Source organism: Amblyomma maculatum, chromosome 6, assembly GCF_055883805.1.
Source record: "Amblyomma maculatum isolate TAMU_Amacu chromosome 6, ASM5588380v1, whole genome shotgun sequence".
NCBI lineage: Eukaryota > Metazoa > Arthropoda > Arachnida > Ixodida > Ixodidae > Amblyomma > Amblyomma maculatum.
Genome location: NC_139349.1, coordinates 136,009,417 through 136,029,194, shown reverse-complemented (window position 1 = coordinate 136,029,194; position 19,778 = coordinate 136,009,417). Strand labels below are relative to the sequence as shown.

Sequence of the window (19,778 nt, the reverse complement as noted above, 5' to 3'; positions counted from 1 at the left end):
CTGTATCCACGAGCTTCTGACACATGAAAGAGCACCAAACAAGACTCTCCCGGTGGACCGGAAGGAGCAATCTACGCCATGGAAGCACTGACTAAGGAGCTCACTTTTATCCAACCGGGCGAACCCCCTCAGTGCAAGTTAATTGAAATAACGAAGAGGCATCTCGAACCTCCAAAATTGGTTCCGCACACGAAACAGGCGCTTTCTCCTGAGGATTACGGGTACCCTAAGCATGCTTAATCTCAGGCTGTGTAATAGGAATTATTCCTTTTTTCAATTACCCTTAATTGGTATCCTACCGATAGCAAGTTGTGTCAAAGTCAGCTAGCCGAAATACGCAGGGGCATAGCTGAGTGCCTTAAACATATGCAGACAGCTTTGGTTCACAAAATCAGAGTTTTCAGAAGAAATGCCGAATTTATAACATTTGGACATAAATATCAGTTTCTACCTAGAATTCGCATTCCCGTTTAGTGTCCTTTAAACATATACAGCGTGTCTGGAAAGAAAGAGAAAGTTCCACTTACACTTTCTTGTCAAATGGGTACTGAAGAGCTGCAATTAACGTCATTTTGGTCCTTTGCTGAATTATTCCTTGGCGGTACTGACGAGCATAGCTGACCTTAAAAAAAAAAGAAGATTTATAAAAAGCTTCTTATAGGGTTCTTGTGATATTAACAAATAGCTCTACAGCGGCTTTACAAAGGGCTAAAAGCTCCCTCCGCAGGGTAATAGTAAATAAAAAGTGTGCAGGAGACCTTCCTTTCACCGTAGTCTATTTCTGATGTCGTTATGGTGTGTTTAGCATAACTTCGAGATGTGTATTTACTTGTTCTATTATATCGTGACTTAATTTGCTTTTGCAGGACAACCGATCCTGCGGGAGAGCACGCGAGAGATATAGTTTTCGTGTATGACCATAATTATGAAGATATTAAGTTTTTCATGGAGGCTTCGTGACTGAGATACAAACTGCGTCCTACTGTGTCAGCAGTAAGGCCGAGAACATGAACGAAACGGACACTTCAGTTATATCAGTCAAAAAATAGTCAATATTTCGTGCCAATACAATTCGCTGTGGTCTCTTTATATATCTTGATTTCTTTCGTAATTGTAAGTAGGAAAGCTAGTTTTCATGACTGTGTTCCTGCGAACTGGCTATGTCGATTGGCTTGTGATTACTGAAGACCCGGTAACGTACCTGCTCAATTCTGAGGACATTTTCGACTGCCAATGTGTCGATGTGCCTGGGAACCTTTCGAAGTCGCACAATGCATCCAGCCCTCTGCAGAAAGAAAGAAGCTACCATCAAGGTGGCGCTCGTGTAAACTGAAGCGCATAATAACATACCAAACCAGTTTAAGCGCAAATACGTGATTATAGCTAATTTAAATGCTGTGAGGAGACTACTGTGACAACGTATTCAGAAATGTGGCGCAACAGACACAAACACAAGAGAAGATACACAACACACGCGCACACTACCAACTGTAATAAGAATCTGAAAGCACTTCCTCTTCACCACTCCTCCTCTTATACACTAAGGTGCATCTCATCTTCCTCTTCTTTGCCAAGGGGATAGTGGCACTTTCTTCCTCGCAGACCATAAACATCGTCCAAACATGGCAGTCAAAAAATTCTACACTGTCTTGTTACTCCACACCTCTGCTTTTTCAGTAACTCGTACCACGCTGGACAAGCAAATATCACCACATAGTCACATAGACCAAAAACCACCGCCACACATATACAGTAGGACATATCCATCCACACCACATAACTTGTGTAGTCCCTATGTATTGAAAAACTTTAACCTGCCAACGTCTACGAAGCCACGAAGTCCATGTACTTGAGGGGAAAAGATTTTTTAACTACCATAGCCCCAAAACGTAAGAGGAGTCCAAGCATAACAGCTTTAGGCCAAGAATAACAGCTTGAGAATTTTTTGACTGCCATGTTTGGACGATGTTTATGGTCTGCGAGGAAGAAAGTGCCACTATCCCCTTGGTAAAGAAGAGGAAGAAGAGAAGAAGAGGAAGATGAGATTGGTGACTGCCATGTTTGGACGATGTTTATGGTCTGCGAGGAAGAAAGTGCCACTATCCCCTTGGCAAAGAAGAGGAAGATGAGATGTACCTGAGTGTAGAAGAGGAGCAGTGGTGAAGAGGAAGTGTTTTCAGATTCTTATTACAGTTGGTAGTGTGCGCTTGTGTTGTGTATCTTCTCTTGTGTTTGTATCTGGTGCGCCACATTTCTGAATACGATGCAGCACCAACTAGCCCCTCAAGCCGTTATTTTGAGATACCTACTGTGACAAGACTACTGTGACAAAGCTACTGTACTGTAGGAAGCTGAATGGCACTTACGATAGTACGTTTGCGCGTTCTCGGTATAACCTGAATCACAAAAGGCGTCTAGAATAGCAATAATTTACATTTAGGGCAGCAGATTCAAAAACAAAATTGTCAGCGTCTAGCGGGAAAGGGCTCACGAAGGCTGTCTGTAGTCGGAAGCTGGCCTCGAGCGGGTTCCGAATGAGCGTGTTCCGCGCCACCCAGTGCCAGTCTGCCAGCAAGAACGAGTCATCCCTCATGTAGAGGGCACGAGCCGAGTCCGCAGCCTCCTTGAGGTGATGCACCGCGTCACGCATGGCGCGTAGCTCCACATCCGACACCTCGAGCATGCCTGCGCACAGGGTGAGGGTTAGGAGGAGCTAAGGAGAGGCCTTCTGCTGGACGCACCTAGGCTGCCGAGGACCACCTGCAAGAGGGTGACGTTGATGAGCTGCGTGAGAACCATGTCGCCGACGACGTACAGGTACGACTGGAATGAAAAAAAAATAAGCGTCAAAGTTTTCGTGTTATAGGCTGATATTGTAGGATAATTGCCGTTTATACATACGTGATCGACGCCATTATTACACATTCAGACGAACTTTCGGCTTTCCTTTGTGCGATGCGTACTAGTAATTCTCGCTTCGTCTTCGTAGCGTGAAATGAGCGTTTTCTTGGGAATTATATTCTGCAAGCCGCACTATGAATTGTTTGTGGAATAGAACTTTTGTTCTCTTAAAGCTCTGACTACATTCATGACTGCCGCTTAGTTTTAGCCGATGACGAAAAAATCATGCATTCAAAGCCTTCCTTGTTATGAAAATGCAAAGCTGGCCAAAAGAAATTATTAAACGCGAGATGAAAATTATTTTAACTTTTATTCGAGAATGAAACATTTCCATTGCTTTGTTAAAAAATACAAAACTATTGTGGCAAGGGCGTCTCGTTACAAAATGCTGTGTTTTTTTTTAGTTTTGTTTAATACAAAAGTTGCCCGCGTAATCTCTACGAGTTCTTAGAGGAAGCGATTCATTACAGGCAAAAAAAAAAAAACAAATTCAGAACCCTTGAATTTTTTAAGCACTTCAGTGGTCGAGAAGGAGACCTTCGTGATGCTCTCCGTGTAGATGCTCTCGTTCCTCAGGAACTGAGCAGTGGCGAGGGAACTCAGGTAGGTTCCCTTAATGCCCGCCCAAGAGAGCACCATCGCCTGGCGCACAGTGACCTGGTAGCCGAAGTGCCCGATCGCCGGATATAGAAGCACCACTGCCATACACCTGTGGTCGGAGAACAGAGAAGAGGTTCAAAAGTGACCAAGCTGAAAAACTAAAATCAATACAGCACTTCGTATAGAGCTTTGAAGCTACCGCTTTTCAATAGGCGCCCGAACGAAAAGTGACCCAGACTTAAGAAAACACCATACTATTTAAAAGCGAAATCTTGAATATTGTTTCGTCGAGTGAAGGTCTTTAGCGGTACTGGCTTTATTTTCCTCTGCTTCGCTTCTACTTCGCACACACCTTGCTTATTCTTCAAACACCTGGCCAACTTTTTTCGCACTGGCAGATATCTTCACAATTACAGAACATTGAGTAACGCCGTGGCCCACAGCCTCCCAGTCTTCTGCCTACCCTTACACTCCACCGTCATCGCTGCCCATCTGATTCACCTGCTGCTACCTAACCCTTCGAAATGCCCTCGACAGCTTTGTGTCGTCTGGATCCGGCTGTGGTGTCCTTCAGCTTCGCGGACCATCATGGAGGAGTAAAAACCACATCAAACTGTACCTGACCATGCTTAAAAGAGCTTCCACTCTCTAAATTAAGTTCAGGCCCTATGAGTCTAACCTCGCTTAACGCAGCATTACCAAGTATAACCGGTCTTAGCCGAACTAAGTCAAACGCAATTTATTTAATTTTAAGTGTGTTGACCTATGCAGGGTCAGACATTGCCAATTCAATACTGATACTGGGAGGATGGTTTGTGCTGCCATAAGAATAACGCGGTGGAAGGAGTCTCCGAAATGTGCGCCTAACAAGGAGAGCTTCCATCCCGCACAGAGAGGTTTTTAAACATAGTTTGGCTTGCAGCAGGCTCGTATATAGGGAAAATGGACCCCAATATAGTAAGATGCTTTGAAGCATTAGCTACTTTCTTATACAGGTAAGCAGGTAAGGATTTCGTCGTATGTTTTGGCAGTGACACAGCACGAGCGATACGAAATTGCAAACGCGTTTCAGCGGCGCCATAGCAAACAAAATGCATTTACCTTATGGCGCATTCGACGACGAAGCAGTTCCACAAGAGATTCCAGTCAAGCGTGGAAGCGTACTGGATGAGCAGGAAAGCAGTGTACGCGGCCGACAGGCAAGAAGCCAAGGTTTCCGTCACGTCGTACATCAAGTCCCAGTACCTGCGAAACGAAGGGAAATAAGAAACCCAATAGGGCGGTTAGATGCAAGGACAGTGCTTTAACGGGATAGCCTACTGTGGTTTGTAATATTAAGATGACATATTAATAGTTCCAAGCAGCGAAAGACAGAGAAAAATACCAGGATGCGTTTGTTGTTTGAAGATAAATTACATTGGCGAATTTCGAGCTGTTCACGACGTTCTAGGAGAGACCATTCCTTCATGGTCGTGAGAAAGTTTTGATGCTTCAATGACTGTGCTTGATAAAATATTTTATGAACTGCAAACTGCGACAATTGCTATTTTGGTTCTGCTGCCCCTATCTCAAGCTTAGTTTATCGGTGTGACCATGTAGCTAACCCCGCGCTCCCTTCTGTCCAATATTAATATATCGGTGCGTGGATTCTGATAATGAAAGCAAGAGAGGACAATATATTTTGACCAACATACCAATGCACCCTTTAACTAGTGCCCTAAAGCATGCAGAGTTGATTCCACATCATAGTGCGTCTCCCTTCGGTAAATAGTTAAGGGCGCGTGACCTGCATCCGCAATCATGACCCCAACATATCAGAAGATTTTGCGATGGAAGTATTTTTCAAGCGAATATTCGCGGCCAGTTCTGAGCTGAGCAGAGGACAACTGAAATGCAAGTCTAAGCGGAAATAACACGGATGCTCACTCCTCCAGGGCACGGGCAAGTTCGGTACAGGCGACGGAACGGTGTAAGTTGACCGCCATGGTGTAGATGACAACGCCGGTAACACCAGAGCTGCTCATGTTCTCCAGCATGTAGTAGGTAAGGTAGGTGCCTGCTACGACCACGGCGACAGCAGAGTTTCCACCGATGACCGACATGTTGTTCAGGAGGAAGATGGTGACCGCGCCCGTGAAGAAACCCACGGCTATCGCCGAGCATTGGTTGTGCAAGGGAAACATCAGGTCGATATCACCTCCTGAAGTCAGGAAAAACGCAAGGCACAATTTGAAGACCATGGCCAGTTTTCTTGTTATATCTTCTGGCACACTACCGAACAGATATAACAAAATATACTTCTTTACAATGCCGACTGCATTACCCCGAAACAATCTGATGCACACGAATAGAATTCACGCACTTCGACGCTTCGAGAAAGCGGCAACAAAACGAGCGCTAAAAACCAACGAATTGCACTCCATTATCAGACATCATCATTTCCTCTTTACGAGCAAGCCATAGCGCAGGCGATCGATCTTTACTTCTTTCGTGAATAAAGTAATCCTGTACTTTGCCCACACCTTCGTGGCAGCGGTAGTAGCCGAAGATGCCCCATGTCAAGACCGCGTTGATAAGCGACTCGGATTGCACCATGGTGGTCATCACGGGGTATCGACCTGCGAGCATACCATCAGCTGTTGGAGGAGCAGCCAACTGCAAATTACACTGATTCGTCATAAAATTCACAAAAGAAAAAGTTCAGAACTGCATCCCCGATAACTTATACATTCATTTATTCAAGTGATGCCTTTACAGAATTACAGAACACTGTCCGTAGCGACATTCTGTTTTGATCAAATATCTAGTCGTAACGCGTAAACAAATTGCCCACGATTACGTTACGTTATAATGCGAAATTTGAGCGCAGCTCATGACCTTTTTCAGCTTTTCGATATATTGAAGCAAAGAATTCGAGCAATACATGTATGTACAATTACAGATAAGTTTTTATTTTTCACACTTATTCGTTCTGCAAGAATCACTCCACTAAAAAGTATTGATCTAAACGCTTGTGTGGCCTACGCTACAACAGGAAAGGCGGCGATGGCACTAGGCGGAGTAACTGTGCACGCCGCGGCAGATGGACTTCAGCCGGCTGCCTCGCTCATGGCTTAGAAAGAACAGAAAGAAAAGAAACTATATAAGCAGGCTGTTCGCTGTGGCGAACGGCGGCAACTGCACATTTTGCTCGAGCGGTGCGTGCTACCGGGCGTTGCATCGAACAAAACTAGCGTTCAGTTGAACGAATCCAAGTTCACCCGCGTTCAAGGCTGAATCCACTTTTATTCCGGCTCCTGTCCCTACAGGGCGGAAGGGGGGGGGGGGGGGGGGGGGTTCACCTGCTCCCGGCGCTTGTACCTGTTGTAGGCTCTCATTGCACCTGCCACAACTGCGGTGGCGGACGGCGGCTGTTGCGAATATAGTGCACTAGAATTCTAGTACACTATAGTTGCGACGCTTGTCTATCTCTCTTTCCTGCTCCACTCGGTCGCCCTCCGCCGCAGAAAGCGCGCGCGCATGCGCAGTGCAGAACCTAGTTACGAGGGACTACGCCGACGCCGCGAAACACATGAATGCTTTCTGGGAAAATTTGGCATTGCAGCGAGCTTTTAGCGTTGTCACATCCCTTTTAATGTCTATAAATGCACCCTCTCCTCCCTAACGATTTCAGCTATGACTGAAAACAAGTAGGAGAAAATTTAACCTGTTACTTTTCAGGAAGATGCCATTTCCCCAGTACTTCAGGCTCCTCCTCAAAACCTCGCCGTATGTTCTTCATAGCTTGCATATCTATCGACAGAAACCTTAGGTGACCACTAAAGGCATCTAAAAGATTGTGCGACCTCTCGTCTTGCTTACTGTAGAGCAGACTTTTGCTACAATCCACGCAGTAACTGCGTATAATTTTCCTATCGTTCAATTAATTGCTTGAAGCTGCGCGCTTTGAGCTTCATTTGCTTGTTTATCAGAAGATTATTAATTCGAGGTCTTTGAAATTTGGCTCAGATTTTACCTGTGTACGAAAAGTCCTAGTTCCTCGCCTAACTTCTGCTCTTCCTCGTCACTGATAGTGTCGAAATTAGGCTTCACTGTCTATATCGAGAGTCATAATCTTGCCCCATTTCAATAGTTAATGTTTTGCCTTAGGTGGCCACAATTAAGCTGCATGGCAGCTTTTCCCCCCAGAACCTTGCCTCTGCCATACCTGTACACCCCTCCACGTTTCTTCCCACGTTTTCCGGAATGATTTCAAACCACCCCTAAACGTTCTGAAAACTTTCTCTGTGATGTTTACAATACTTGTTATGCAGTGAACCCTTGCAACATTTGCCTTATCTGTAATCGTTACGCATTTTTGTTTTGTTTATAGGGTATAGCGGACCAGAGCAACTAAGGTATGAGAGTGGCCGCATTGGAGGGCTCAGGATAATTTAGACCTGCAGGGAGTTCAATAACTTGCACTTGCATCGCACAGTACGTGGACGCCTTACGTTTCGCCTCCATGTAAAACTGGCCGCCGCGGTGGGGATCGAACCCACATATCTCGGTTCAGGGTTCAAGCGCATTAACCACATTATTCTTGCATCGTTTGTGTTCTGAGAAAACTCATGCATTGGCGTAGATGGACTTAGAATGACTTTGAAGACGAAGTGAAGTTAAATTCTCCAATTGAAAACGATGTTTCTCTAAGCTAGAGAAGGAAAACATTTCGCAATACGCGTGGCGCCACAGGTGGGGGGATTTCGAAAGTAAATGGTATGGTCCACGCCGAACATCTCAGACGGTTCTCGGAAGCCATGTAACAACAGCATTCAGTTCAATACTGGAGTCGGCATTTTAAACGACATGAGTATAAACCGAGTGGCGAAGAAAATATTGAAGTCCTTGTAAGCAAGATGATGATTCAGCGTCCACGCAAACGACCACGAAGACGGCTGAGTTCCTGGCCGATCAGCTGGCGCGCGCACTCGAAGCTCGGACTGTCTGTCTTGTTCGGATGAGATTGTTCCTTACTCTACGATCGTCGTTTGTCACCGGTCGCCGTATCCAGTCCTGTGGACTGGATACGGCGACCGGTGACAAACGACGATCGTAGAGTAAGGAACAATACTGGATACGGCGACCGGTGACAAACGACGATCGTAGAGTAAGGAACAATCTCGTCCGAACAAGACAGTCCGAGCTTCGAGTGCGCGCGCCAGCTGATCGGCCAGGAACTCAGCCGTCTTCGTGGTCGTTTGCGTGGAAGCTGAATCATCATCTTGCTTACAACGACTTCAATATTTTCTTCTTCCTTACATCCTTTTTATTAGCCACGATGTCAGTGCACGTTAAAGAACCCCAGATGGTCGAAATTTCCGGTGTCCTACACTACGGCGTCTCTCATAGCCTGAGTCGCTTTGGGACGTTAAACCCCACAAACCAAACCAACCAAACACCGATGCGTCTTTTGCTACAGGAAAAGAGAGTACATAGGAAGTGGCAGGGAAATTTTAATGAGAACAACGATTTGATGGAACGGTCCTCCGAGACCCTGAGCTAATTCTCCTATTTAGCACGTCTACATAGTTGTGCTTTAACTTTTTAAAGACTGTAGTTGTGATTAAAGAAATATCTATTTCGTGAGAGGAGAGAAAGATGTTGGTGACTGCTAACCTTCTTCGAAGAGTTCATCGGTCATGGGCAGTCGCTCGACGCAGGCCATGTATAGACTGAACAGCAAGGTCTCGCGGAATGACCACGTGTCGTCGGCGACTTTGTTCGTTACGTACATGAGGGAGACGGCCAGCGTGATGCCTGCACCAAAAAAAAAAGCACATACTCGACCCTCAAGATACACCCTTCGGCTTTGTCACTTAGCGATCAACACAGCTCAGCTCTGTTGTCCTTGGGCAGGAAGCTTTCGTATAGTGTTATATCGGCCGATTTAGAGATGGTGTGAAGCTATACTGAGTAGTGGGAAGGTCACACATTTTGCAGGCGCTTTGCGCAGACAGCGTGACCGCATCACAAACGAAACGAGATGCTTTTGCGCTGTGCCGCGAAGGTAAACATAGCCGCAGTGAACTTCGTCTTTAACTAATTAAGATGTGCAAAACAATGTTAGGTATGGTTTGGCATGGTTTTACTTGACGGCTAAGCGATAGAGAGCCTGCACAGAGTTTGGCAAAGTGCTGAACACCTCCAGTTGGTTTGGTTTTTGGGGAAATGAAAAACGCAGCATCTGCCTTACTTCTGTGATGACACCTCCACTTACAATTAAAGGCGTACTATTGGACGTAAATACCGTATGAACACGTTTAAGAACCGCTCTAATGTATGCGCAGCGCCCTCATTTCCCGAATGAAATATAAAAAGAAGGATAAGGGCCGCACTCAAACATTGCATGTTGATTTGCTTTTCTTGCGAAATACATTCCGCATTGCAGTAATCAAGTCATACCATCAGATTTTCGTCCTTGATGTTCTATTTTGTTAAGTGAAGCTTATTCACTTCACTTCCGGTCAATATTACGTTCTATAAGTTAATTATTGAATTATGCACATGACTCGGTTGCACCAAAACCTCAGGTTAGGTACCTAAACGGATGGCAGCGCAGAAACGGCAGGGACTTCGACGACAAGGATGGCACTGAACTACCAAAACTTTTATGTCGAATCAATCATGCATGCATAAAAACACTCTACACAATATGGCCTTTCGCTAAATTTGCAGAAGGCGGAGTATATTATTATTTTATTATATTCTAGTATATTTTATTAAGCCGAGGAAAAGCATATCTCTGCCAAACTAGGACATGCTTGAATGACAGATTAAGAGAAAACCGCAAAAACGCAAAAAAGAAATGGCCGTGAAGGAAAAGAAATTGGTTGTTGTCTGACCACTGAATGCCTGACTTGTAAGGACCGTTACCGTGACCTTGGGAGAACTTTTATTAGAAAAAAAAAGAACAAAGAACGTGTAACCCGAAAAATCGTGCAATCGGTACTGACATGTAACCTGGGGAAAGGATGCGTCAGTTCCACATCTATCACTACATTCGAAAAAAAAAAAAAGCTGACCTTTCTGCGCTTGTATTGACAATAACACCGAATAGTGCAGAGTGTATAATGTATACCTGAGCCATTCCAAATAAAAGTTGGAAGTTAAGCGTCTTCCTTGCCTCGTCTAAATACTACCTGCCTCTTTCGCGCTGAAATCTGTTCAAAACATGTACCAACAAGCCGAACTGCCATATTAATTAGGTTAGTTCTTTTTGTGCTATGCCTGTTCATTGAGGGCGTCGTACCAAATACTCCAAGGCAGAAGATCATGATCTCGATTTGGCATCTCCGAAAGATGTAGCTGTTGATGCCCTGCGTGGTGTGAACTACGAAGGCCGGCATGAAGACTGCTATGGCATGCAGACCCAGGGAGCTGAAGAAGAAGTCCGTCGGCTTCGTAGTCTCGGTCGACAAGAAGACCATGATGCTGACCGTCGCTGCCAGGAATACCACGAGTGTGTACGGTATGCGGATGTGCCTCTGCATGGTCTTCACCACCGCTGTCAAGGGGGCGGCGCCAACAAGACTCGTATGAGTAGGAGCATTTTTCACAAGCCTATCCTAGGCTTCAAAAACGCAGCGATATATGATTTCTCCCACACGCAACAACTGTTGACGATAGACGTCGACTCAAAGAATTTCTGTCTGGTTATCATTATTCTGGTCTCGTGTTTAGGGCTACATATGCAAATTATTAAAAAGCAAGGTACCACAGATTGGTTATGTTTGATGAGGAAGATTTGCTCAAAGAGAGGTGTGAGTAAAAACTTTGCAAGGAACACTGGAACGCTTCTTGGGTGTTCTAGGCCGAGAGTTTGCTTTTCTTCTACCGCATTGCTTCCAATTCAAATAAATTTTATCGACATTATTTTGAGCTCAAACTCATGCACTGAGCAAACTGTACCACTTACGGGCGACAAGACTGCCGGTAATGTAGCCTGACATAAATAATAAGGATTTGAAGTCGTCTTCCGAAACAATTGGATTTATTAGTTTTCTTAGGCGTACTGTGAACCTAATCTTTTACTATTGTTTTCACGCAGGCTCTTTGTACGCAAAGCGTACGCAAAATGCAGCTACGCTTCTTTAAATGGATAAAGGAGGAGACGTAAGCACAATGTAACTTTGCTCGTACCCTTATTTTAATATTGAAGAAAAATTCGGCATGCATTGATGAATGAGTGCTCATCCCACTCATACAGAAACACAAAGGCGTACATTTTGGCTACTTGCTATACTGGATTTTTAGACATAGATATTTAAATTAAAGAGTACAGCCGCCTGAACGATTCAGAGCGCGACCAAGGAAAGTAAACCTCTCCATAGAAGTCCATTGTCCTCCATCTAAGACGCTAGCGCCCGTTCCTTTCTAAGCGGCCGAAAGGAGGTCTAGTGAATCGCTGTGAAAACAATTTTCTTGTCGCGAGCGAATCGAGCCAACCCCAGCGAAAAAGAGCACTTCCCGTTGCGACAACAACGCCACCTCAGCATCTTATAGGGCCACATGCGTGCACAATGCGCATTCCGTTATAAACATTAGTTTCCTTCAGTCGCCAGGTGCGCTGAGTAGTTCAAACCGAAACTAGCGAGAGTTTCCTGCCTTTGGCCTGGATTCGACTAGCGCCAGTGCCAAGAAATTTTGAACGCCGGGTGCAAGACGACGAAAGTTGTTGCATGCCCAGTTTAATTTTACTGCTTTTTTTTTCTATGCCTGGTCACCACGAAAACAAAGCGCTCTTGAAAGTTGCGTCTTTTTCACTATAAGACGAGCTGGAATTTGTAGCCTTGACGCGTGAGGCTGCAACTGCTAGCAAAAGGCAGAAGAATGCCCATTGCATTAGTCGTGGCTATAAGACAGGCACAAAAATTCCCAGTGGCTTAGCTGTAGTTAAGCCTAGGAGATTGTCAAAGCAATATCCCTTCCCGCCTCTTCTTACGACGTTCAGCTTTCTCTTGAGGCGATTCTTCCGCACGCCGTTTCATCTTGGCCTCGTTACTTTTCACCCTATAGACGCACACGCCTTTTCAAGTCGCTTTTGCCGTTCCTCTTCACTTTCTTGAGCACGTTGTAACGTCTAGTTGCATTCTTGCGCTCTATACTGGTTAGAGAGGACCTTGATAAGCATGTAGACACAGAGTCCTCACCATTCAGAGCAGACATTAAGTCCCGCCCCGGTAAGCCTTGTTCTGCTTCGTTGGCTTGAGAAGAAGCACGCATTCGCCGAGCCGCATCTTGAGCACGACGTCTGGCTCGACGCTCTTCACGTTGTTCGTTTGTCTCCGTAACTCGCTGTCGCTTCCTGGCTTCACATTGTCGAGCCGCCTTCTCCCTCTGCTTCTCAGACAGCATGACGAACTGTCTTACAAGCGCTGAAATGACATGCTTTATACAGCGCAGCCTCCCCTCTACTTACAGAAGAGATAAGAGAGGCGAAGTGTCTCCAATGGAAGACGACACCACCGGTTAGACAACAGCGCCAGTAGTGGGAGAAGCGCAAAACGCCCGGCGTAGCTCCGAGCCACGCTACGCTGAAGAGCCGACTTGGTAGCCCATCTTCGCCTCGCTTATGACGTCACACCATGGATGGATGGATGGATGGATGGATGGATGGATGGATGGATGGATGGATGGATGGATGGATGGATGGATGGATGGATGGATGGATGGATGGATGGATGGATGGATGGATGGATGGATGGATGGATGGAATATAGGAGCGTCCCCTTTGAAACGGGGTGGTAGCAGTAGCTATCATGCTCATTTTTCTCCATATATCTTAATTATTGATTTAGAATTGTTAACTTAAACTTAACCACCTGCTAGACTACAGCGCACCTAGTGGGAGAAGCGCGAAACGCCCGGCGTGGCTACGAGCCACGCTACACTGGAGCCGACTTGGTAGCCCAGCTATCGCGCTGGTATGACGTCAGTAGTCACGTGGTGTAAAGCGTAACTATCGGACCACGCTACGCTGAAGGCTAGAAACCTGGCGTAGTATTGCTTTCGCAATAAAACAGTCAAGCCAAACAGTGCACTAGCTATCGTCAGCCGTCAAAACATATAGAAATCATGGTCTCGCAACGGGAGCTATAACGTGTGGTGTTGGAGTGAGTCCAAGTGTCACCCGTTAATAATTATGAGGCTTATTAACGATGCGCCTTTAACGGTGCGCACACTCCCAGACACCCTTAGAGTGAGTGGGGGTAGCTGCACCGGTCGCAAAGGAGATGTCCTCGACTTGCGTGACAAACTCAGCCGGAATTCAACTATCTTGTAGTGACAGAAGGGGGTGGCCGTTTGCTGGCCAGCTTTCGCCGGTTCAAGTCAGAGTGAGGATCGGAGTAAGAAGTAACAAACAAAACAAACTTTATACACAGCAAGAGACGATACAGAAGAACACGCAAACCCTAACATTGCACAAACGAGAGGTTCACAGAAAAATAAACGCTAAGCATGCAACTACAGTGGTATTCAATAACACAGAGGCTTTACAACACAGATCAAACACGAGAGAATCACATAAACAAACACCAAATTGTTCACAGGGCACTGTTGCAGTCCGACGCCTCGGGAGTCACGATGTGGCCGCCATACAAGACGAGCGCCGCTAACTCGCAGGTCCGTAGGCTTGTCAGCAGCGAGTGATCCCCGGGAGTCCAGTTGTCGTACTTGCGAACACGCCGCAACCCCTGACTGGCTGACCACGGCCGCTCAATGGAGGCGCACTTGGTGCGGCCCGTCGCGTCGCGCCTCAATGGCTGGGGAAGCGCGTATTGGGAGAAGTTACAGTTTCCGCCGCGGGGGCGCCACCACTCCAGGACAAGGCGCCGCCGGCACGGTCGAGCAGACGACGCGGAAGGAGCGCGCTGGCTGGGTTGGCGCGTGTTATCGTTTTGACTACTCAGCATAACAGCGTCCTAAGCGTATGCAGCATCATGCCAGGCAACTGCTGTGCGCCGCTGTGCACCACGAAAGCAAGAAAAGATCGGTTACCATGGGTTCCCGTGCGATTCACAACGTCGAGCAGCATGGCTGAAAAACATATCTCGGGAAGGTTAGGACGGAAAAGGAAGCCGGTGGGAGCCGAGTGACAAGTCACTGGTATACTCACTGCACTTCACAGATGACGATTACAGGAAGAACATAAAACTGAAGATCCTGCTTCCTTCAGCTGTCCCCTCCGTGTCCCCGAACTGCCCACATTACAAGTTGAGTTACTCATGCGGGCTCATGTTGAGCCAAACAACCTTGAAAAAATTAATGTGCGCTAGTCAATAGCTTTATTTTCCCCACTTGTTATAGCTACACTTCATTTCCTCCTGGACAACCCCCCGTGTTATCCTGTGTGTTTCAAGATAGCTGCGCCACGATCACTTTTGTGACGATGATATCAAAATGGTATGCCTTGCCCAACATCGCATAAGTGAAGCCATAGAGACACCAAGAGGAGCCGCTCTATTTGTCAGATGACGAGTGACTCTCTTGGTTAGAGTTGGACTTTGCCAAATCAAAGACGTTCAGGTCCTAGGAGGCACGTCGAAGCAAAGGCTAACCAAGCAAATTAACGTACGAAGCAACAATCATGACAACCAGATCCACAGTGGCGCAAATTAAGTACCTTCTTGATCACTCAAGTATCTTGCAACGTCTTCTGTGTGCCTTACAAGTGCATTGCGTTTAACCGAATCTTATTTTCAGCTTTCGATACGCCCTAAAGCAGGCCCTCAACAGCAGGCCTGTAGTATCGCTTTTTAGCAGCCTAAGGCAATTCAAAGGCGGGAACGACAGAGTTGACGCAAGGGCTGCAGTTTTCACCTCGGAGAAAATACTGAAGGTACAACTAGCGAAAAAAAATATATATCGACTGAGATACACATTTTGCCATGCTTTGTGCAGGTTGGCATCTTGCAAGCATCAGTCTGCAAATGCACCTATCAACAATAGACAGCTGTAAAACTTGGCATTCGTGATTATGAAAGTCGTACCTTGTCAACTGCCATATCACGTCTGCTGCGAGAGAGTTTTCGAGTCAGCTTGGATTCATTCATGTGTGGTGTGAACCAGCAGCTGACATAGAGTTAGCACCGATTGAATTTTTGGCTGGTTACCTTGCACGTCCATTTGAAGAGAAAGCATGAATAGTTTAACAGAATCTGATGAAACATTTTTATTTATTCTGTTTTCAGTGCCTGCCCGTGTTCTCATTATTTATATGTTACCAAAGTTCAAATAACTTCTAGTGCTTACTTTAGAGTGTCAATAATTTTATTTTATTAGTCCCCATCCATTTATTAACTTTGTGCCTTGTGATTCCTGCAAAACCCTGGACTTATCAAAATTCTTGATGATGGACGCCTATGGTATCTGAAAATCACCACGCACTTTTGTTAGCAAGGTGATGAAGTTCCTGCAGGTCACAAGAAGCAGCAAGCTATGCAACATGTTAATTTCATCCATTCTTCCCTATTTTGTGCAATTTCCAGAGTTGATTTGCGAGAGAAAAGACCGCAGTCACACTAAGGACCTAACTAAACTAATGCGACCACTGCTGACCAACTGGACAGGCAACATTAATCAGACAGTGGAAAAAATCACGCTTGCACATAAACCTTTTTCGAGAAAAGTTCTTCGCTTGTAAAATAAGCTTGCGTGTCTTCTGTGCATCACGCGGCTTCATAAACGAGAAAAAAATTGTCAGAGCCTGCGGGCGTGTCGTTGAACTGGCTGTCTTGTGTTGTTTCTTTTGCAACAGTTTGTGTATAGCTAGTATGTTTTGGTGGTGGTACCCACTTGAATATTATTTCCAGTGAAAACGGAGGAACAGGCTGAACAATAATGTTGAACGCTACGTCCAGAAAAGTGCACGCTGAATAAATGGCCCCAAACCATGTCCCGATTTCAAGATTGCAAATATCTAATACGTTATTACAGTGGTTGAAACGCAACTAAATGGGTGCGCACTCAGCGAAGCACACGACTGCCCCGTTCTCGTTGTAAACGGAAGACCACGAATGACTTGGAAAAGCCTAGTGATGATGACTTGCCGCTATCACCTTATCAATAGCAAACTTGCACATAGCATCACATACTGAGTGAAACGCCGCTCATAATCCTAAATTGAGCAAGCGCCGACCACGCGGACGCCGAAACGAAAGCACAGCCACGGCCGCTGCGCGCAGCTCTCCGCCCGAACTCGTCCCGGAGCGGTGGCGCCGCTGCGGTGGCGATGAGAACTAGGCGCAATACGGCTCTTCTGGGCGACGCGACGGGCCGCACCCAAGTGCGCCTCCATTGAGCGGCCGTGGGCTGACTGACTACACAAGCGGCCTCCATAAGCCTCCATAAATAGGGCGCGCCGCGTCTGTCTGTTAAGACGCGCCAAAGCTAGCGCGCACACACACTTAGCTTCGCTGGTTAGCACGCTCTCTTTTCTTCCCGTCGAGTCGCGTGTCGTCATTGGCTAGGAGCCGTATAAATTTCTGGAGAGCTCTGGCATATTTCAGACTGATGAGTCACCGTCATCGCCGGGTGATGAGAACGAGGGCGACGGTGACGCGTACAAAGCTACGCGCTCTCTCGCGCGGGGAAGGAGGTTTTTCTCGATTTTTCCATGTGACGCTGCGCGGGCCTAGCGCCGCGACGGCTTAATAAAAATGTGATTTCGTGACGCCAAGCAACGCTGCTAGCTGATCATTCGCGTCGAGCTTGGGGGCGATTGTGCAATGTACTCAGTGAAAATAGCGCAGTGCGAGCCATTCTTCGGATGCCACTCCGTTCTTTGTAAAAGTAAATTCACTGAGATTACGTGGAGAATTTGTGAGTGAAATGGCGCTAGATTATAGGAATAATGTGGAACTTTTGTGCAGGAGTGCGCAGAACTCTGCGGATATTGTTTCACATATAAAGTCTCTTCAAAACAGACCACCGTCTGCCAATTCAGCATCGTCGTTTATCCAGAGATTTGAAGACCAAGATGATCACCTGCTCCAAGCGTCCATTACAATGTACTGTACGTGGATGCAAGAATACAAGCCTGTTACTGTCTGTGGAGACCTAACCTGAATAAGAACTCTGCGCGTTTCAACTTTCGGAACAATCTACATCTGTTTGCGCTCAGCTCATGAAGGCACTCTGCTCCATGGCCACCATTACTATGCTCCCTACGGCCCACGTTGTCATCCGCACTGACGCACTTCAAGCGGTACGCTTTCTCCGACGTATCAGCCGTTGCCCAAAATTATGTCGAAATTCACCAGCTTGCGGCGCGCATCCCGCAGTTAGTACGTATTGAGTGGGTCCTACGGAATCTTCGCCCTTCCCAAAGTCAAGCATACTTAGCGACTCGCCTCGTGACTCAAGACTCATCATTACCACGGTTCCTTGACGTGGACGACGTTACCCTACACTTATCAAGAAAGGAACACCTCCGGCGCCGCACATGTGCTCTTATCCCTCCGTGTGTGGTATCCCTCCCCCGCGGTCTCACCCGTACTAGGGAGGTTGCGCTTAGGATGCGGGTCAGTGTTGCCCTCACACCAACTGTCACTCGGATGTGGTCTCACTTCCGACACTTATATCCTCGCCCAGATTGTCCAAAGTGTAAAACTGAAAATGTTGAAGAAGGCATTCACCACTTGCTGTGGGACTGCCCAGCACTGAAACCGACACGAATCCGGCACCTGACAATAGCTGGCCGTTCAGCAAGCAATCCTACCTCGTATATCGCGTGGACGCATGGACCACATCAACGCTCACTATAGACTTCATAAAATCAGCCAGCCTTTTTCCATTCATTTATTCATCTGCTCATTCTTCATCTCATACCCTACTGATGTCCTGAGGCAATGAATATTGTTACGTGGTGACATGGCAAGTGATGGTTGGTTGGTTGGTTTTGTGGGGTTTAACGTCCCAAAGCGACTAAGGCTATGAGAGACGCCGTAGTGGAGGACTCCGGAAATTTCGACACGGCGACAAAACAAACAGAACGACGTGATGACATGACGATGAAATATGCTTTAATGGCCAGCGGGCCTAGCGCGAGCTCTCCGCCCCGCGCCACTGCCCGCTTCGTCGTCTTCGTAACATGGCCCGGGTCCACCGAGCTATCGTCCTGATCGATTGCTTGTAATCAAATGCATAATATGAATAATGAACACAGGTGGAGGACTCGGAGATGAAATGCTTGGCACCACAATGAATGCGAAGATGGGATGAATGCTTGTCCCGGAGCATCAGGTCCAATGTCCACCGTTTGCCGAAGGCCAAGGCTCATGGATACTCCGAACGGCTTGGGCTTGGGTGCTGTCTTCGCTCCAGTAGTCGGAAGGTCGCTTCATCGTGGGGTCCATCGGGTCGGTTTGGGGTTCTTCCTGGTCGTCGGCGTTAGGGAGGGGGCATGGGAGAGCGGCTGGTCGGGTCGGAGCAGAAAGGGCTGGAGCAGAGCTGGGCGGCGATCCCCACGGGCTTTTGGCCGATGGACCTGGCGTGCGGTTGGCGTCGACGGTGCGTGGCGAGGATGAGGATGAATCGCACCTCCAACCAAACGTTACGTGGTTGCATGACAAGCGATGGAACACGGAGACACAACAGAAACAGAACTACATGATGACATGGCGATGAAATATGCCTTAGTGGCCAACGAACCTCCACCTCGCGCCACTTCCCGCTCCGTCGTCTTCGTAACAATATTGTTACAAAAAATGTAGACCAGAGAATAAGAGCATACCGGATTGAATTGCATAGCGCATTCCGTTTTCGTGGTAGACCGCTATTCCTAGCTTATGCTGACCAACGACTCTGTGCCACCAAGTGAGGCACTTACCCATGATGGTGAGGAAAGAAAACAGGGCCAGGTAGGGGTCGCTCTGTTGATCGTACCGCACCAAATCTCGTTTCGGCTCGGCAGCCATCGCAGCAATGTTCTGCGTAGCAAGAAAATGGATTAGTGGCACTGGTCCAGCGGATAGGAGCAAGCAATGCTATCCATGAAACACTCGAGGCCTCACGAAGACCGGCTGACCACATACCCGAAAAGGAGGAGACGTGCGATATGGACCTATCCCGTGGACAGCAGGAAGACCTCGTCACGCAGAAGGAACTCAGGACCACAGAGGTATCTCGAAGTAGGAGCAGAACGTCCGCTGATGAAAAGAAGCGCTACCAAGCCGTGATGCGGGCGCCCGCGACAGACAGGACAGGAGCGTCTCGTGAGCACGAAGAATTTTCTT

At 47.0% G+C, this 19,778-nt stretch overlaps 2 protein-coding genes across 3 annotated transcripts in view; both read right to left on the bottom strand.

Annotated features, from left to right (window-relative positions):
• Positions 1-9,208, bottom strand: part of LOC146186829 (sperm-specific sodium:proton exchanger-like) — a 36,520-nt gene extending 27,312 nt beyond the window's left edge. The window contains exons 1-9 of one of the 2 annotated variants that reach the window (XM_084605738.1): positions 9,160-9,208; positions 6,024-6,119; positions 5,428-5,701; positions 4,603-4,746; positions 3,439-3,610; positions 2,742-2,823; positions 2,492-2,685; positions 1,202-1,285; positions 528-622 (exon numbers count right to left, since the gene is read on the bottom strand). In XM_084605738.1, the coding sequence (XP_084461864.1) occupies positions 528-622; positions 1,202-1,285; positions 2,492-2,685; positions 2,742-2,823; positions 3,439-3,610; positions 4,603-4,746; positions 5,428-5,701; positions 6,024-6,119; positions 9,160-9,208 (1,190 nt within the window). Of the gene's footprint in view, positions 1-527; positions 623-1,201; positions 1,286-2,491; positions 2,686-2,741; positions 2,824-3,438; positions 3,611-4,602; positions 4,747-5,427; positions 5,702-6,023; positions 6,120-9,159 lie in introns of those variants that run through there. The other variant, XM_084605739.1, reaches the window with a different exon arrangement.
• Positions 9,209-9,639: 431 nt separating this feature from the next.
• Positions 9,640-19,460, bottom strand: LOC146186828 (uncharacterized). The gene is made up of 3 exons (XM_084608118.1): positions 19,373-19,460; positions 10,771-11,047; positions 9,640-9,655 (listed from the first exon to the last, which is right to left on the bottom strand). The coding sequence occupies exons 1-3, from the start codon at positions 19,458-19,460 to the stop codon at positions 9,640-9,642; spliced, it is 381 nt and encodes a 126-aa protein (XP_084464244.1).
• Between the last annotated feature and the right edge of the window lie 318 nt (positions 19,461-19,778).

Excerpts from the sequence above, each read along its gene's own strand:
- LOC146186828 (XM_084608118.1), bottom strand. The coding sequence starts at position 19,460 with ATGGCTGCCGAGCCGAAACGAGATTTGGTGCGGTACGATCAACAGAGC. Across the intron at positions 11,048-19,372 it reads TTCTTTCCTCACCATCATGG|CGGTGGTGAAGACCATGCAG; the intron begins GTAAGTGCCTCA and ends CCCCCTTGACAG.